General features: G+C 50.7%; 1 protein-coding gene across 1 annotated transcript; it reads left to right on the top strand.

Moving 5' to 3' along the window:
• The first annotated feature begins 3,006 nt into the window (after positions 1–3,006).
• Positions 3,007–16,666, top strand: LOC116943538 (kelch domain-containing protein 8A-like). Its single transcript, XM_032956453.2, has 5 exons — positions 3,007–3,890; positions 9,558–9,722; positions 10,921–11,151; positions 13,212–13,313; positions 13,894–16,666. The coding sequence occupies exons 1-5, from the start codon at positions 3,473–3,475 to the stop codon at positions 14,085–14,087; spliced, it is 1,110 nt and encodes a 369-aa protein (XP_032812344.1). The 5' UTR covers positions 3,007–3,472; the 3' UTR covers positions 14,088–16,666.
• The last annotated feature ends 1,993 nt before the right edge of the window (positions 16,667–18,659 follow it).

The following is an 18,659-nucleotide window of genomic DNA, read 5'->3' as shown; positions in this document are numbered from 1 at the left end:
GGGGTCTACACAATTTGTCAGTGTGGACGATTCGCACCTGCACTTTGGATAAGCGGTTTGGACATTTTTCTCAATTGCGCTGGTGCTGCAACAGCGCTGGCGCGGATGATCTCACAGTCGCGCCGTGCGGCCCGCAGAGTCTCGTTGGCAGTGCGAGCTGGAGTCGCCCTGACGGCTGCGCCCAGTTCATTAACATTTGTAGAAAGTTCGGGCTGAACAGCAAACGTGTCCCCTGTGTCAACTGAAAAACAGACGATCGATGTTTTATGACAGGCGATTTTAATCTTTTGTGATTCGGTACAGTCTGCTGTGAAAACGTGACAACTGTGTGACATCCCACTCAATCTGTTGACAAACCTAAACCAGTGGTGGGAATTCCCCATTCCTTTGGCGGGTGCGAGGCTTGTCTCAGAACAACCGCTGTTGCAGTGGCTATAAAGTGGTTTTCCTTACATTAGCCCGGGATGTGTGCAGGGTTGAGTTTAACCCTCGACCGACCGGGAATTGAAGTCCGCTTACTAAAATGTGCCACCTGTGACGTCTCCTACTGCCGCCACCCAGCTGGGTACCATCGCTTCTGCACACAGTCTGCCCCCCCCCCCTGGTGTCCACTGCTAGACGAGGCCCTTCCCACGCCGCGTGACTTGTGGCCGTTATTTGACCGCTGACCCACGCTGGTCGGTGCGGGTGTGGCGAGGAGGCGAGGAGTAAAAGAGGTGGGAAGCGCCCACGTGCAGCACAACAATATGGGCCTTGGTACAGGAATAGGTTTTACCCTTTTAACTGGCACAACAATATGGGCCTTGGTACAGGAATAGGTTTTACCCTTTTAACTGGCACAACAATATGGGCCTTGCTGCACTGCCCTCTGCTGACCACCGCGGGGCACAGCCGTGCATCTGCTTCCGACAACCTGGGAGTGGGAGTTGGTCGCGCACCCATCCACGCACTACGCGCGCTCGGCTCTGCTGACCTCGGGTATCCATTCTGTTAAAAGCTCGGGTGCCTTCCGGGCGATTTGTCGTCTTGGTTATTGGCTGTTGACCACGTGCACGAGACGCGAATTGACGTATTGGTTTACTCGCATGGAATAGAAGAGTGCATTTATTTTTGGTGCCTAAATGCATTTGCTTCTTAAACTCACTTTACAAGTGGGCAGATGTGACAGCGATGTTATGGGCAGGTCCGCGCGTGGCATCGCTTTAAACTCATTATCATTGCCTAAGTTAATAGACTAATTCATACCTTGTACATTTCAACGTTCATCCTCCAAAGTCCCATGACGAGGGAGAAACACAAACACAGACAACAAAAAGTTTGTGCCCGTATTCAAACGGCTGTACGCCGTATGGACCTAAAAACTCAATGTCCACGTCCAAGGATACGTGGTGAACCGTGTGGATTGACAGCTGTGGTGTGGTGAGAGCGAGACGAACATCAACAGCAAAGTGAATTCACGGAACCTCCAACTGTGACCCCCTCACCATCATCACCACCACCATCATCATCATCACCACCACCACCATCATCATCACCACCACCATCATCATCACCACCACCATCATCATCATCACCACCACCACCATCATCATCATCATCACCACCATCACCACCACCATCATCATCATCACCACCATCATCATCACCACCACCATCACCACCATTTTCACCACCACCCCATCATCATCACCACCACCATCATCATCACCACCCCATCATCATCACCACCACCATCATCATCACCACCACCATCATCACCACCATCATCACCACCACCACCATCATCACCACCACCACCATCATCATCACCACCCCATCATAACCACCACCATCATCATCATCACCACCACCATCATCACCACCACCATCACCACCACCACCATCATCACCACCACCATCACCATCATCACCACCACCACCATCATCATCATCACCACCACCACCATCATCATCACCACCCCATCATCATCATCACCACCACCATCATCACCACCATCATCATCATCATCACCACCACCATCACCACCACCATCACCACCACCATCATCACCACCATCATCACCACCATCATCACCACCACCACCATCATCATCACCACCACCATCATCATCACCACCACCACCATCATCACCACCATCATCACCACCATCATCACCACCACCACCATCATCACCACCATCATCATCACCACCATCACCACCACCATCATCATCATCACCACCACCATCATCATCACCATCATCATCACCACCACCATCACCACCAGCATCATCATCACCACCATCATCATCACCACCACCACCATCATCATCACCACCACCATCATCACCACCACCACCATCATCACCACCACCACCACCATCATCACCACCATCATCACCACCACCATCATCACCACCATCATCATCACCACCACCACCATCATCATCATCACCACCACCACCATCATCACCACCACCACCACCACCATCATCACCACCACCAGCAGCATCACCACCACCATCATCACCATCACCACCACCGTCATCATCATCACCACCACCATCATCACCATCATCATCACCACCACCATCATCATCATCACCATCATCATCATCACCACCATCACCACCACCATCATCACCACCATCATCATCACCACCACCACCACCATCATCATCATCACCACCACCATTATCACCACCACCATCATCATTACCACCATCACCACCACCACCACCATCATCATCACCATCATCATCACCACCATCACCACCACCATCATCATCACCACCATCATCATCATCATCACCACCACCGTCATCATCACCACCACCGTCATCATCACCACCACCGTCATCATCACCACCACCACCACCACCATCATCACCACCACCATCATCACCACCACCATCATCATCATCACCACCACCACCATCATTATCACCACCACCATCATCATCATTACCACCATCACCACCACCATCATCATCACCATCATCATCACCACCATCACCACCACCATCATCATCACCACTATCATCATCATCACCACCATCATCACCACCACCACCATCACCACCACCGTCATCATCACCACCACCGTCATCATCACCACCACCGTCATCATCACCACCATCATCACCACCATCATCACCACCATCATCACCATCATTACCACCATCATTACCACCATCACCACCACCGTCATCATCCGTCTCGCGTTGCCGTTGCGCAATCCAGGAAGAGGCGCGCACGAGGAAGGTAAGGCGCTTCCAAAAACCACGACTACCATCAGCACCACTACTGCTACTACCACCACCACCACCAACCACTTCTACTACTGCTACCGCAACTACTACTTCCACCACTACTACTATTACTACCACTCTACGCCTCCTGCTACGCTACCACCATCACCACCACACCTTCCACCACGATCATTATCAACAACCCAAACCACACTCACGCCACCACCACCGCCAGCGAGGGCATGGCCGAAGCATCACCAGCAGAGCCGCGCTGCTGCGCCTTGCGCTGGAAGTCGCTGCCGCCCATGCCCACCCCGAGGGTTTACTGCGCGCTTGGGCAGCTCCGCTGCGCCGGGGAAATCTGCGCCCTGGGCGGCTGCGACGGCCGCGGGACGCCGCTCGCCGTGGCGGAGCGGTGGGACCACGGCGCCGCCCGCTGGCTCCCTCTGCCGCCGCTGCCGGCGCCTCGGGCCGGGGCCTCGGTCGTGACCCCGCGGGCGCAGGGAGGACGGCCCCGGCTGCTGATGGTGCTGGGTGGGGTGGACCCCGGGCAGAGGCCGCTCAAGGAGGTGGTGGTGTTCGCGGAGGACGAGGGTCGATGGAGGAGCGCGCAGCCCCTGCCGGAGCCCAGCATGGGGGTGGCCACTGTGGTGACACACGGTGGGTGAGCTGGTGCCAGTGTGGGTGAGCTGGTGCGCGTGTGGGTGAGCTGGTGCGCGTGTGGGTGAGCTGGTGCGCGTGTGGGTGAGCTGGTGCGCGTGTGGGTGAGCTGGTGCGCGTGTGGGTGAGCTGGTGCGCGTGTGGGTGAGCTGGTGCGCGTGTGGGTGAGCTGGTGCGCGTGTGGGTGAGCTGGTGCGCGTGTGGGTGAGCTGGTGCGCGTGTGGGTGAGCTGGTGCGCGTGTGGGTGAGCTGGTGCGCGTGTGGGTGAGCTGGTGCGCGTGTGGGTGAGCTGGTGCGCGTGTGAATGAGCTGGTGCGCGTGTGGGTGAGCTGGTGCGCGTGTGGGTGAGCTGGTGCGCGTGTGGGTGAGCTGGTGCGCGTGTGGGTGAGCTGGTGCGCGTGTGGGTGAGCTGGTGCGCGTGTGGGTGAGCTGGTGCGCGTGTGGGTGAGCTGGTGCGCGTGTGGGTGAGCTGGTGCGCGTGTGGGTGAGCTGGTGCGCGTGTGGGTGAGCTGGTGCGCGTGTGGGTGAGCTGGTGCGCGTGTGGGTGAGCTGGTGCGCGTGTGGGTGAGCTGGTGCGCGTGTGGGTGAGCTGGTGCGCGTGTGGGTGAGCTGGTGCGCGTGTGGGTGAGCTGGTGCGCGTGTGGGTGAGCTGGTGCGCGTGTGGGTGAGCTGGTGCGCGTGTGGGTGAGCTGGTGCGCGTGTGGGTGAGCTGGTGCGCGTGTGGGTGAGCTGGTGCGCGTGTGGGTGAGCTGGTGCGCGTGTGGGTGAGCTGGTGCGCGTGTGGGTGAGCTGGTGCGCGTGTGGGTGAGCTGGTGCGCGTGTGGGTGAGCTGGTGCGCGTGTGGGTGAGCTGGTGCGCGTGTGGGTGAGCTGGTGCGCGTGTGGGTGAGCTGGTGCGCGTGGGGCTGGGTGGGGTTGGGTTGGTAGGGTGGGGCTGGGTGGGGGGTGGGAGGGGTGGGGAGTGGCTGGGTGGGGAGGGTGGGGAGGGGCTGGGTGGGGAGGGTGGGGAGGGGCTGGGTGGGGAGGGGCTGGTCACCCCGTGGTGCCCTTATAAAACTCAACGTTTAACCTACTCACGCCGGCTTGTGCCCGCCCTCACAGTCGGGCATATTTGCGGAACACACCACGTGGTGCCGCCGTTGACCCTGGCCATTGACCGAGCAACCCAACGTTCCTACCAGCTCCCTCCGCATAAATGTGTTCCAGTCATTGCGCATGTATCTAAACACGGTGTATCTGCCTCATCATCCGTTGCGATTTAACTATCCATGTGACTGACTCTAGACCTCGACATTGCATCCGTACGTCTAGGAATCGAAGTGCATCGAGATGTCATGCACAGTGCTGTCACAGTGCATCTCAGCTCTGAACTCTCAACCTTGGTGCATCTGCACGATCCTCAAAAATCCCTCCAGAGTGCATCGTCACCCACAGTCACCCACAGTCACCCACACTCACCCACACTCTATCCACAGTCACCCACAGTCACCCACAGTCACCCACACTCTATCCACAGTCACCCACAGTCACCCACTCTCTATCCACAGTCACTCTATCCACAGTCACTCTATCCACAGTCACCCACAGTCACCCACTCTCTATCCACAGTCACTCTATCCACAGTCACTCTATCCACAGTCACCCACTCTCTATCCACAGTCACTCTATCCACAGTCACTCTATCCACAGTCACCCACTCTCTATCCACAGTCACTCTATCCACAGTCACTCTATCCACAGTCACCCACTCTCAATCCACAGTCACTCTATCCAGTCACCCACACTCTATCCACAGTCACTCTATCCACAGTCACTCTATCCACAGTCACCCTATCCACGGTCACTCTATCCACAGTCACCCACTCTCTATCCACGGTCACTCTATCCACAGTCACTCTATCCACAGTCACTCTATCTACAGTCACCCACTCTCTATCCACAGTCACTCTATTTACAGTCACTCTATCTACAGTCACTCTATCCACAGTCACCCACACTCTATCCACGGTCACTCTATCCACAGTCACTCTATCCACGGTCACTCTATCCACAGTCACTCTATCCACAGTCACTCTATCCACGGTCACTCTATCCACGGTCACTCTATCCACAGTCACCCACTCTCTATCCACGGTCACTCTATCCACAGTCACTCTATCCACGGTCACTCTATCTACAGTCACTCTATCCACAGTCACTCTATCCAGTCACTCTATCCACAGTCACCCACTCTCTATCCACAGTCACTCTATCCACAGTCACTCTATCCACAGTCACCCACTCTCTATCCACAGTCACTCTATCCAGTCACCCACACTCTATCCACAGTCACTCTATCCACAGTCACCCTATCCACGGTCACTCTATCCACAGTCACCCACTCTCTATCCACGGTCACTCTATCCACAGTCACTCTATCCACAGTCACTCTATCTACAGTCACCCACTCTCTATCCACAGTCACTCTATTTACAGTCACTCTATCTACAGTCACTCTATCCACAGTCACCCACACTCTATCCACGGTCACTCTATCCACAGTCACTCTATCCACGGTCACTCTATCCACAGTCACTCTATCCACAGTCACTCTATCCACGGTCACTCTATCCACAGTCACTCTATCCACAGTCACTCTATCCACAGTCACCCTATCCACGGTCACTCTATCCACAGTCACCCACTCTCTATCCACGGTCACTCTATCCACGGTCACTCTATCCACAGTCACTCTATCCACAGTCACCTATCCACAGTCACTCTATCCACAGTCACCCACTCTCTATCCATGGTCACTCTATCCACAGTCACTCTATCCACAGTCACTCTATCCACAGTCACCCACAGTCACCCACACTCTATCCACAGTCACCCACAGTCACCCACTCTGTATCCACAGTCACTCTATCCACAGTCACTCTATCCACAGTCACTCTATCCACAGTCACCCACAGTCACCCACTCTCTAGCCACAGTCACTCTATCCACAGTCACTCTATCCACAGTCACCCACTCTCTATCCACAGTCACTCTATCCACAGTCACTCTATCCACAGTCACTCTATCCACAGTCACTATATCCACGGTCACTCTATCCACAGTCACCCACTCTCTATCCACAGTCACTCTATCCACAGTCACTCTATCCACAGTCACTCTATCCACAGTCACTCTATCCACAGTCACCCACTCTCTATCCACAGTCACTCTATCCACAGTCACTCTATCCACAGTCACCCACTCTCTATCCACAGTCACTCTATCCACAGTTACCCACACTCTATCCACAGTCACTCTATCCACAGTCACTCTATCCACAGTCACCCTATCCACGGTCACTCTATCCACAGTCACCCACTCTCTATCCACGGTCACTCTATCCACAGTCACTCTATCCACAGTCACTCTATCTACAGTCACCCACTCTCTATCCACAGTCACTCTATCCACAGTCACTCTATTTACAGTCACTCTATCCACAGTCACCCACACTCTATCCACGGTCACTCTATCCACGGTCACTCTATCCACAGTCACTCTATCCCCGGTCACTCTATCCACAGTCACTCTATCCACAGTCACCTATCCACAGTCACTCTATCCACAGTCACCCACTCTCTATCCATGGTCACTCTATCCACAGTCACTCTATCCACAGTCACTCTATCCACAGTCACCCACTCTCTATCCACAGTCACTCTATCCACGGTCACGCTATCCACAGTCACTCTATCCACGGTCACTCTATCCACAGTCACTCTATCCACAGTCACCCACTCTCTATCCACAGTCACCCACTCTCTATCCACAGTCACTCTATCCACAGTCACCTTATCCACGGTCACTCTATCCACAGTCACCCACTCTCTATCCACAGTCACTCTATCCACAGTCACCTTATCCACGGTCACTCTATCCACAGTCACCCACACTCTATCCACAGTCACCTTATCCACGGTCACTCTATCCACAGTCACCCACTCTCTATCCACTGCAGCATGAATGCTTCCCCTACATCTATAACCAACCCTCACAGCTCTGCAATGCCACAATCCATCGCGCTGCTCCTGCTGCTGCGTGCTCTCTAGCTGATGTTACCGCTCCATCTCCGCACTGCTGGACCTCTCAGGCGCGTTCTCTTCCCTCCTTTGGCTGCTATTCCTTCACTCGTCTTGACCATCGTCCATCGTCTCTTCCTCGCCGTGACTGTGTCCTGCCCAAGCCCGCTCACTTTCAACAGTTGTTCTGCTCAGCCCATATCACCAAGCCCTTGTACGTATGATTAGCACGGGTGGCTACGTACGGCGCGAAAGAAGTTCAACATACATTTGTTCATCTACTTTCACACCGTACGTAGCCAACCGTGCTAATCGAAGGTGCGGAGGAAGGATAAACAAACTAAACACAAATAGCTGTTCTAAAGAAATGACTTTTCAATCTAGATGATTTAAAAGTACATATCTCCGACTGAATTCCTAATATCATAAGGAAGAGCATTCCAGCCGGCCTGCAGAAGCGCATCTGAGAGCTCGCTATGCAGTGACCACCTTTCTTAGATGGTTAGCCAAAAGCCGCTGCTGCGAGGATGCCCAGAGTTCGTGTGATGGTTTATGTTCCTTGATGAGATCAGGAAGGTGTTGTGGTTTATTTGCCTTGCTCTTTGTAACGCCTTGCCCTGACGATTGGCACCAATGACCTCGTCTGTGGCCACCTTGACCCGGGTTTCCTGTCACCTCTCGTTGAGATTGAGTTGCCACTCGGGATCGCTCAGCCAGGGCCACAACAACCGTAATGAACTATCGCCATTCGTCGATAAGACTGTGGCCAAGGAGGCTAAACCATCACCACGACACCTGCGGTCATCCTCGCAGCAACGTAGCCATTCGCAACTCACAGAGCAGCAGGCTCATCCTGTGTGTTAGGCAACCACCTGTGGGACGAGTTTTCATCAAACTTCATCTGAAATCCCTTACAGTGCCGTTACTTTGTATTACTGCCGGGAGTGCACTTTCACCCTCCCACGCGTTTACTGTGAGGAATGTTCTTCATATGGCACTCAGAACTGACATGTTTCATTCTCACAGCTGGAATTTAACCAATGACAAGTATCAGAATCAGGATATTTATTTATACTGGAGGAATCCGATGAGCTCTTTTTTCCAGTTGGGGCGGGTCAGAACGTTACAACAACAAACATTACAAAAACATGATAGGAGCGCAAAGTATCAGAAAAGTGAAATGACGAAAAAACATTACAAATAAAACTATACTACCAGCTCACCCACACCAGGTGAAGCCCACTGAGCTATTAGCTTCTTTTTGAGAAGCGACCTGGCCACAAATCATAGCCCAACGAAGTGGCTTACCACGTGGAAATGTAAAGCACCAAAATAATACAGGGAAAAAGCAACAATAACCAAACTAAGCACACGGCCAAATTTAATTTCGCTGGGTTCTCTGCACAGCCATTGGTGACCGGGCTGAGACCATCGGCTCGCTGCACTTGAGAAACCCGAATTAGGATGACGGAACGGTGGACACCCACGTTCGAGCGCTGCATCTCGGAGCGGTGCTGTCTCAGTGTCCCTGACCCCTGGGGCCGCCACCCGGCCACCTCGGCTGCGTGCGTCGAAATTCGAGACGTGCGCGCGTGTCTGATGGCGCGCAGAAGGGAAGGTGTTCGTGATCGGGGGCATGGGGCCCAACTCCAGCTGCCACAGCAGCGTACTCGAGTACGTGGAGGCGCAGGATCGCTGGGTAGCAATGCCACCGATGCCCACGCCCCGCTACGCCGCAGGGGCCTTCCTCATCGACGGCAAAATCTACGTCATCGGTGGGTACCCGCGCGCCGCCCACGGCCTCGCGATGAGCAAAATCTGGACCCGTTTCGATGTAGGGCGTCTCGTCAGCAGAGTCGGCCCTGCTTGTCACAATGCTGAACTGCTGGTGAAAGCTGCTCGCATTGATTCAAACAAGCCTGACTCCTACGAGACACTATATGTTGACATAGGCAGCCATCATTTTGGCTTTTATTGGAACAGGTCAATTTAACAGTCGAATTACAGAAATCAGATGTCTGTGAGTACAGGTAAAGGTGCAGCTCCAGAGAGCCCCTCTAGAGGATATTTGACTTCTCTTCAACGCTGTCCAGACCTCTTGGAAGAGGTGAGAGCAGCCATACTCTTTACCCCACCAAACTGCGACCTGCCAATCGACGAACTGTGGTGCACCCATGTGTAATGCCGGGTGAACAAGAGATGGAATCGGACCGGCCACCTCCAGGTTGCAGGTCCAGGTTGCAGGTCCAGTGTGCAGGTACAGTGTGCTGACCGTTACACCGTCCGATGGGGATATCGACGGATCACAAAGACCAAGGACGCTGCTTCCTCGTCGCAGTGCTCGGCTGCACCGTTTGTCAGGCCGGTAGCACCCTCCAGCGAACTGTTGACGAACTGTTGACGAACTGTTGACGCACAATCCGCTGCATGTGCAAGGGACACGACGCCTTTCCCCCTGTCCCCCGTCCCCTCCCACCCCCCCCCCCCCCCCCCCCACCGACTCGGAAGGTGAGGATCAGCCCTGATCATTGCCGGAGGAGAGGAAATGGGGGAGGCGGGAGGTGATGTGCATCTGTGGCTGAGTCACCCCCCCCCCCCCCCCCCCCCACCAGGAGAGATTACCCACCGCTATAATTAAGAAGCGAAAGCCACACGCAGCAACTCCGCACAATGCTCATTTTGCCGCTGCTGAGCCGAGGCGTGGTGGTTATCGCCGCGGCGGTGGCTCATCGCCCCCCGTTGCGAAGAATATTTATACGCGCCGCAATCGCATTGACGTTGTGACAATGAGGAATGAATAAGACGTCCGCACTTTTTCAAATCGTTTCGCAGCGGATGTTAAAAATCGTCCTGACTCGGACGTCTTTGCGGTTGTAACGGGGCGGCCGCGTCGCTCGAACGATCGCGAACCTCTGCAGGAAGCGCCAAAGGCACCACCGCTCGGCCGTGACCTTTGACCTCCGGTGTCCCCAGGTGGCCGGCAGGACAAGCGGGCGGTCACGTCGCTGGAATGCCTTGACCTGGAGACGAGGTCGTGGGCGAGTCTGCCCGAGCTCCCCGCGTCGCACGTCTTCCAGAACCACGGCGCCACAGGGCGGCTCATCGTCACCGCAGGGGGAGTGGTGCCGCCGCCGCCGGCGGCGCGCGCCCGCCACGCGCACCCCACCTTCACCAGCGCCGTGCACGCGTTCGACGTGCGGCAGAGTGAGTCGCCGTCGCGGGTAGCGGTAGCGAGCCCTTGCTTTAGTTGAAACTAAATCTACTTTTTATTTTATTTTATCAGGTAAGGCCCCTGCTTAGCTATGTAGCCCTTTTTTGGAGCTGGTTGCACTTGATTGCGTTTTATTGACACATGGTATGGACGCTATACAGCAAGGAACTCCTGATGCCATGGAATGGATCACCACTTTGCCATTGGCTCTCCATAAGCTATACACTTTTTATTTTACCAGGTATACTCTTTGGTTCTATTCGGTAAAGTCACGTAGGTAAAAATAAAATAACAAAAATCACGACGTTTCGGCCACAACACAAGTGGCCTTCATCAGGTGAAGGGACGAGACTGTCTGGAGGGCAGCGTTGGAGTGAAGACAGCCAAGCCCAGGTCGCGTCCTTTAAGCTGTGTTGTCGCGGCATCTTTTGAGGAATGTCAGCGTCTCGATGAGCTTTGACTTCTTGTCCCGTTGTCTGTTGGAAGCTCTCACAGATGTGACTTTACCGAATACAACCAAAGAGTATGGATCCTTCCAGTCACGAAAGCTTCAAATCCAGAATTGATAACCTCTACGGGGAGGGCTTTCACCTATCTGTTAGAGCTTTCAACAGACAACGGGACAAGAAGTCAAAGCTCATGGAGACGCTGACCTTCCTCAAAAGATGCCGCGACAACAGGCTTAAAGGACACGACCTGGGCTTGGCTGTCTTCACTCCAACGCTGCCCTCCAGACAGTCTTGTCCCTTCACCTGATGAAGGCCACTTGTGTTGTGGCCGAAACGTCGTGATTTTTGTTATTTTATTTTTACCTACGCGACTTTACCGAATAGAACCAAAGAGTATGGATCCTTGCAGTCACGAAAGCTTCAAATCTAGAATTTACCAGGTATGACCCACTGAGCTATATAGCACTTTTTGAGAAGCAGTTTGGCCACAAATTATAGCTCAATAAAGTGGCTTATCACGTGGACAATTATAGCAGCCATACAATCTAAACGCATGTCTCTAAATGTGTCAGGAACACCGGGAGGACCCAGAGAAAAATCTACGTCACCACGGGGAGAGAGACATGCAAACTCAAAATATATTAGCATTGGGGTCAGGATCGAACCCACAAAATTATGTAGTACAGTATACCAAGCTAGGTAGTTAACATCTCGCAACCACAGTGCCTATTCAGGCTTGTCAAACTATTCTGCTCATCATGTAAACGCTTACCTTTGTTTTTCATTTGGTGACAATTAGACAATAGTTTTACAGTGAAGAATCAACCGAGTGTCAGGGGTGTAACGGCTGGAGTGTGAGAGTTAGTCAATTACGACATTTGAATAAACAGTATATAATCGTAAGTAAATGCGTTACGGATTGGTTTTTCACCACACAAATTAAGTTAATTGACCATGAGACCCCATTGCCCCAATGGGTCTTTCGTACCAGTATTTTCCAGCAGTATTTTGTTAATCGGTCAATCCTTGGGCCAAGTTTGACGTTACACACCTCATCAGGATTTGTGCGGCCTATGAAGCCGCTGGGTTGTCTGGTGTCGCAGGCGAGAGCACCCCTCCAACACCGCGGAGGATGGGAAATCAATAACAACAATAATACAAACAAACTCGGTTTTCTGTCGCGCTGCTAGCACAAGGCCTCAAAACGCTTTACGTTAAGCTTCAGTTATGAAAAAGGCTGTTGTAAAAACAGGTGAGTTTTAAGATGCAAATTGAAGAGCGTAACTCACTCAGATTCCCTTATGGACGAAGGAAGGGAATTCCACAATCTCAGAGCCTGGCTGCAGAAAGCTCTCGTCTCCCGTAGAACAACAACGTCTGGTCTTTGGAATAATAGGCAGCCTGTTGAATTTTTACAGCCCTCTGTCAATCCACTGCTGTGTCAGTTATAGGGAGTTATTAGACGTGTACATTAAATGCAAACGTGCATGTGTAAATCAGCTGTTTGTGGCAATTATCGCCACTGATGGTTAATTCTGTTGTGAGCTGTGTGTTGCCAAGTGCCACAGGCTTTTGTGTGTGTGTGTACGTCTGTCCTCCCATAGGCGAGTGGGTGGCCCTGACCAGAGAGCAGAGCCTCAAGGAGCAGCGAGCAGATTTTGTGATGGGAACTTTGGGAGGGAAGGTGGTGGTGGCTGGCGGTCTCGGTGAGTAACACTGAAATGTATCTCTCTTTCGTGCAGCATTTGAAGAGGAAATGGCAAAATATTATAACTGTGCGTTGAGTCCTTTCCATGGCATTAGGAGTTCTTTGCTGTATGGTATCCGTGCCTCCTGTGATCGGCAGATCCCACTTCTCCACATTCACAACAGGGCGGACTCTTTCATTTTTCATTTGTTGAAGGAAATGGCTTCGCCTGCCATGTGTTATTCAAACACAATGCGGCAGAGCCAGTTGCCTTCTTTGCAGGCTGAGGCCAGCTCATTCCTGCGTCAGACCTCCTGTTAAATTGCATGGATCAAGTTGGATGAGTTTGTGGTAGACAGGACTAAAACTGTGCCATTATGCAACTGTTATAGCTGCCGTGGCGCAAAGGACGTGCAATCTCGAGGTACGGGTAAAAGGGCTGGCCACCTGATTAGTGAGCGGAGTTGGCAGAGAGAGAAGTGGGCAGGGTCTGTGAGTGCTGGGCTGCGTGAACGTCAGAACGAGCGAGGAGGCCGCCACTCGCCTCCCAGACGTTTGGTGGCTTCGTCTCCTCCGTCACCTTCTCATACCGGTTGCAGGTGTCGGAGGTCATCCGCTGGCCTCAACCGAGGTGCTGGACCCCGACACGAAATGCTGGGCGCCGGCGGGCAAGATGCCCACACCGCGCGCCGCCTGCAGCACACTGCAGACGCCTGGCGAGCTGTACGCCATCGGAGGGGTGTGCGGCGGGCCAAGCGGCGCCGTCGACGTGCTCACGCTCGCCTCCGAGTGACCTCCGAGTGACCTCCGAGTGACCTCCGAGTGACCTCCGTGTGATCGCCGCGGCTGCCGCCGCCGCCGCCGCTGTTATGGCTGCACGGCAGACGCTCTTATTTCATCGGCGTGTTTACGGCGTGCGGGGTGCACTTTGGAACAACTGTTCGATGGTCGTCAGGCAGGGGTAAGGTCGACTTTAACACGAGGGCTTTCGCCACCGATATCAAGATTAATCATTTGTGACATTAAGCGTCCTCCACCCGACAACAACTTCATGAATTGGCCGTGTCGGGTGGAGGAGGGTTTACAACACATCGTTTAATTACGTGGTGATCTGACCCAAAAATTTAATTCTTGAAGGTTGACTTTGCTGTTTATTGCGAGGGTCTGCTCGGTTCATCACTCCATTACTTGTGGGCTTCGGAGAGTCCGTCCGTTCGTGATAATTCGATTTGCGCAGCTTCACCACCGCCGTAATTACAAGCCAAGCTGAGTTCACAATTTAATTATGAACTCAGAAAAGACAAAATAAATCATTTTTGTGGTATTCCTCTTTTGTGTTTTCTGTGAATTATCACAGATTGCTTGCATCCCTGTATTGTGTGTGTGGGCATGGTTGTTACAAGCAAACCATCGCTTATGCTTCTCACCAATCAAAGCAAATAATATTGATTAAATTAATTAATACTGTATTATTTGTATAGTTTTCACATTCAACTTTGTATGAAAGGTACGAGTCTATGATTAGCCTATTATGATTTTTTTATTAGGTTATGGTATGTAAAAAAGTCAATTTCTTCAATTCAATTGTATCGCCCTTTTTGAATAGAATAATGATTGAGTCATCATTCCATGGTTGAGGCGTTTCATTTCTGTGTGCCTCTCATTGTTCATACTTCAATTGTTTATGAATATCAATGAGAGCGGTATAATATCGGCAGACGAGAGCAGGATGGAGTTATTTTGGAAAACTGAACATGGTAATGAATAGTGAAATACACGGTTGCCTCAAACAGAGGGATTTCAGTGAGTCCATATGACCTGCTTTAACATATGGGTATAATGTAAAAACAATGTCCTGTAATTTAATTGGCAACATAGCTTGAATATCTCACAGCTTCGGTCAGAGCACAGCTATCTTCATGATTGTCTGCAATTAATTCCGAATCAATTTGACATGATCCTGCCTTATCTCTAATTTGCAGCAGTAATTGATGGACTGAAACCATGGTCAGTTGTCATATATATAAAAAACAGTTGCTACGATACAAACGAAACAGGCATAAGGCACATTTGGAGTGCAGTGTTAAAATGTAAGACTTTATGTAATTACCTCCAAGTATGTTAGAGGCAATGCGCATGAAAAGCATAGCATTATTTTTGCATGATAAAAACACAATTTGATCACACAATCGCCTTTTAAACTGATTTGACTTTTTCAAAATCTGCACATATCCCAGGACCCACTGTTTACCTTGCTTTGTATAATGGCGTTTGTTGAAAAACGATTGAAATAATATTTTATTTCATAATTTATTCTGTAGATTGTTTTTTTTGTATTTCTGACAAAAATTCCGTAAAAGAAAGAAGGGAATGTTTCAGTAAACTTTACTTCACCGAGTCATAATTATCACGCCCTGCAATGGAGCCCAAAACTTGTACGTCGGTACCATATAGAGTGTATTGATTCTCCTTTTATTTTAAAACACTATAACAGATGCAGATAGCAGAAATATATCAATAAGATAATTCAGTCATATAACATGGCAAGGGATGTGAATTAGACCATTACGTTTAGTCTTAATACAACAGAATATCAACCAAAAAAGAAAGTCAATCTCTACAATTGTATTTTATGAGATATCAGTGGTTTTCTAAGATTGGTGGCACCAAAAAAAGTAATATATTTATAATTAAAAATGTATAACTGATGAAAGCGAAATTGTTTCTAAACATATGCATAGAATGGATCGGAAATGTTCTTAAACTTTTGTGCTCAGGAGAAATAGGCTGATGCATTTTCATACTTTGACTTCAAAGCAGCCAGAAAATATTGTCTGTTTTTTTTACATACATCACACGGATATACACGCAGGTCCTTTATACAGTACAGTACTTCATTAGGGGACCCAAATGTCACAGATGCAGCAAATATTACATGTATTTGATTCACACACAAACAAGCGCATTGACAAAGAAAATGGAACAAACGCTGAAGCGTGCAGAGCAGCATGGAGAGGTGCATGCTTGTAATTAGAGAGAGAGAAAGAGAGAATAACACATGGATCAGAGAGAAACCCCAAAGTTGGAGATCCTATTGACACAAGGCAAGTACATTGGTGGCCTCAGACAAGACCCTTTGCTAGAATGGACGATGGCCAGCGGTGGACACTCAATTCCAGAGTGCAGCCAACAAAAGTGTCGTGCTGAAGGCGATGTCCACCACTGAGGTGGAGCGATGAAATGAGCCGGTGTTTACAGGTGCCAGATTGATTGTTGCATCGCAGGGATGGCGATGGCTTGAACGAGCCTTCATTCCGCAATACATCAAAGCTGGTGATGATTTTTCATAAGTAAAAGATATGACCACGTGTATTTTATTGCTCGATGTTGATTTTTGATTGTGTGGCGGCCTCGCGTTCACACTAAACCTGCCGCGTGCTGCGTAATTCGGTATTTTCAAGCTGGAGTTGGTGGATGACACGGGGATTGTATCATCAGTCAGAGGGCTAGTATCAATGGCTGGTTGGCTAGTCTGGTCAGGGGATCGCCCTCTGATCAGACGGGATGAGGTATAAGAGCACTGAACTATGCAGATAATGCTGTGGCCTGACATGGCCTGGCATGACCAAGTACACGTACTATACATGATAATCATAATTGGTGAGTTGTATATATGTTGAACTTTCGCACCGTACGTAGCCAACCGTGCTAATCGGATGTGCCGGGTAGGTCTTGCATATTGTTGGCTCGTGTGCTCCACTCAGACTGCATACCCTCGCTCCCGATTGCAACATGTGGCCGTTTGTTATTAATATTTGGCTAATTTTTATTGTGGGTAATCTAGATTTGAAGTTTTCGTGACTGCAGGGATCCATATTGATGGTGTTTACACCACTGCTCTGCTGATGTATTTGTTTAGTTTACCATGTGAAGCCCACTGAGCTATTCGCTATTTTTCATGTCCATTGGCAGCGTTGAGCCAGTGGTGGAAATTCCACATTCCCATGGAGAGTGTGAGCTTCTTTGCAGGATGACCACTGTTCACGTTCCACAAAGCGATGTCTGTGGCCTATGATTATGGAAAGGCAGTCGAAATTTATTACATAATAGGGACTGGCGATTGCGTCATGACTGGTCCAAATTTGTTACGCAAAGCGTCTTTCAGCTTTAGTGTGCACATGCTGGAGTGGAAGCTCTTGATTTAAGTTCCTGTATTAGCCCTGAAGGCATAATGGTGAATAACAGGCATGTTTGTCATCATTAGAGATTCATAATAAATGTACTGCAGTTCGAGCTAACAGTTAATTCTCAAGTCCCTTGTTGGTGTCCTTTATCAATGTAACGTGCGTGAATACTGTAGCATTATTCATCATTAGTGGGAAATAGGTTAGTTGACGGTGGAGCGTGCTTGCCAAATGTGAGATTTCGGTCAGGGTTGACTCGGCCCATCATCCTTCTAAGGTAGTTAAAACAAGTACCACCTTGTGAGGTTACAAAACGGTATTTGTTGGGAAATTAGTGGAATTCCTTTGGTTAGCCCGGACTATAACCAAAATGTGTATTTTTACTGCAGACTCAGAACCTTGAGTGGAGATGACTGATACCCATTGCTCATTTGAACATAGGGCACTTAGAATGTTTTACTATTTTAACATCAGTAGTTGTATGCGATGTGTGCGATAACGTATGGAAAATAACGGGATGCCAGACAAAGAACGGTTGTTGGATATAGACGGCACAACTGGCGACACTTGTGACGGTATTCAGGCAAAGGGACTTGGTGGAGGCACGGCATCGAATAGTGGGCAGCTCGGAACGACGGACATCACAAATAGTTTCTGCCATGGGTTGATGAAGGGAAACAAGGAGTGTGATGAAGAGGGTGAGCAGTGAAGATAGTGGGTAGGCAATGCCGGGAGGGGCAGTGGAGGGTGATGAGTAGCATGGAGGGTGATGAGTAACATGGAGGGTGATGAGTAACATGGAGGGTGAATGAGAGCAGAGGATGATGAGAGAGGAGTGGCGAGCGATGGTGGTGGGGTGGAGGAGGAGGAGAGTGAAGCGATAAGCAGAGACGATGTGAGAGCGCAGTGGTGACAGTGGTGACAATGGTGACAATGGTGACAGTGGTGACAATGGTGACAGTGGTGACAGTGGTGACAATGGTGACAATGGTGACAGTGGTGACAATGGTGACAGTGGTGACAGTGGTGACAATGGTGACAGTGGTGACAATGGTGACAGTGGTGACAATGGTGACAGTGGTGACAATGGTGACAGTGGTGACAATGGTGACTGGTGACAGTGGTGACAATGGTGACAGTGGTGACAGTGGTGACAATGGTGACAATGGTGACAGTGGTGA

This window comes from Petromyzon marinus, chromosome 18 (assembly GCF_048934315.1).
Source record: "Petromyzon marinus isolate PM22_M1 ecotype Great Lakes invasive population chromosome 18, UKy_Petmar_22M1.pri1.0, whole genome shotgun sequence".
NCBI lineage: Eukaryota > Metazoa > Chordata > Hyperoartia > Petromyzontiformes > Petromyzontidae > Petromyzon > Petromyzon marinus.
Note: the sequence above shows the minus strand (reverse complement) of the source record. Positions and strands in the feature narration are given on the sequence as shown.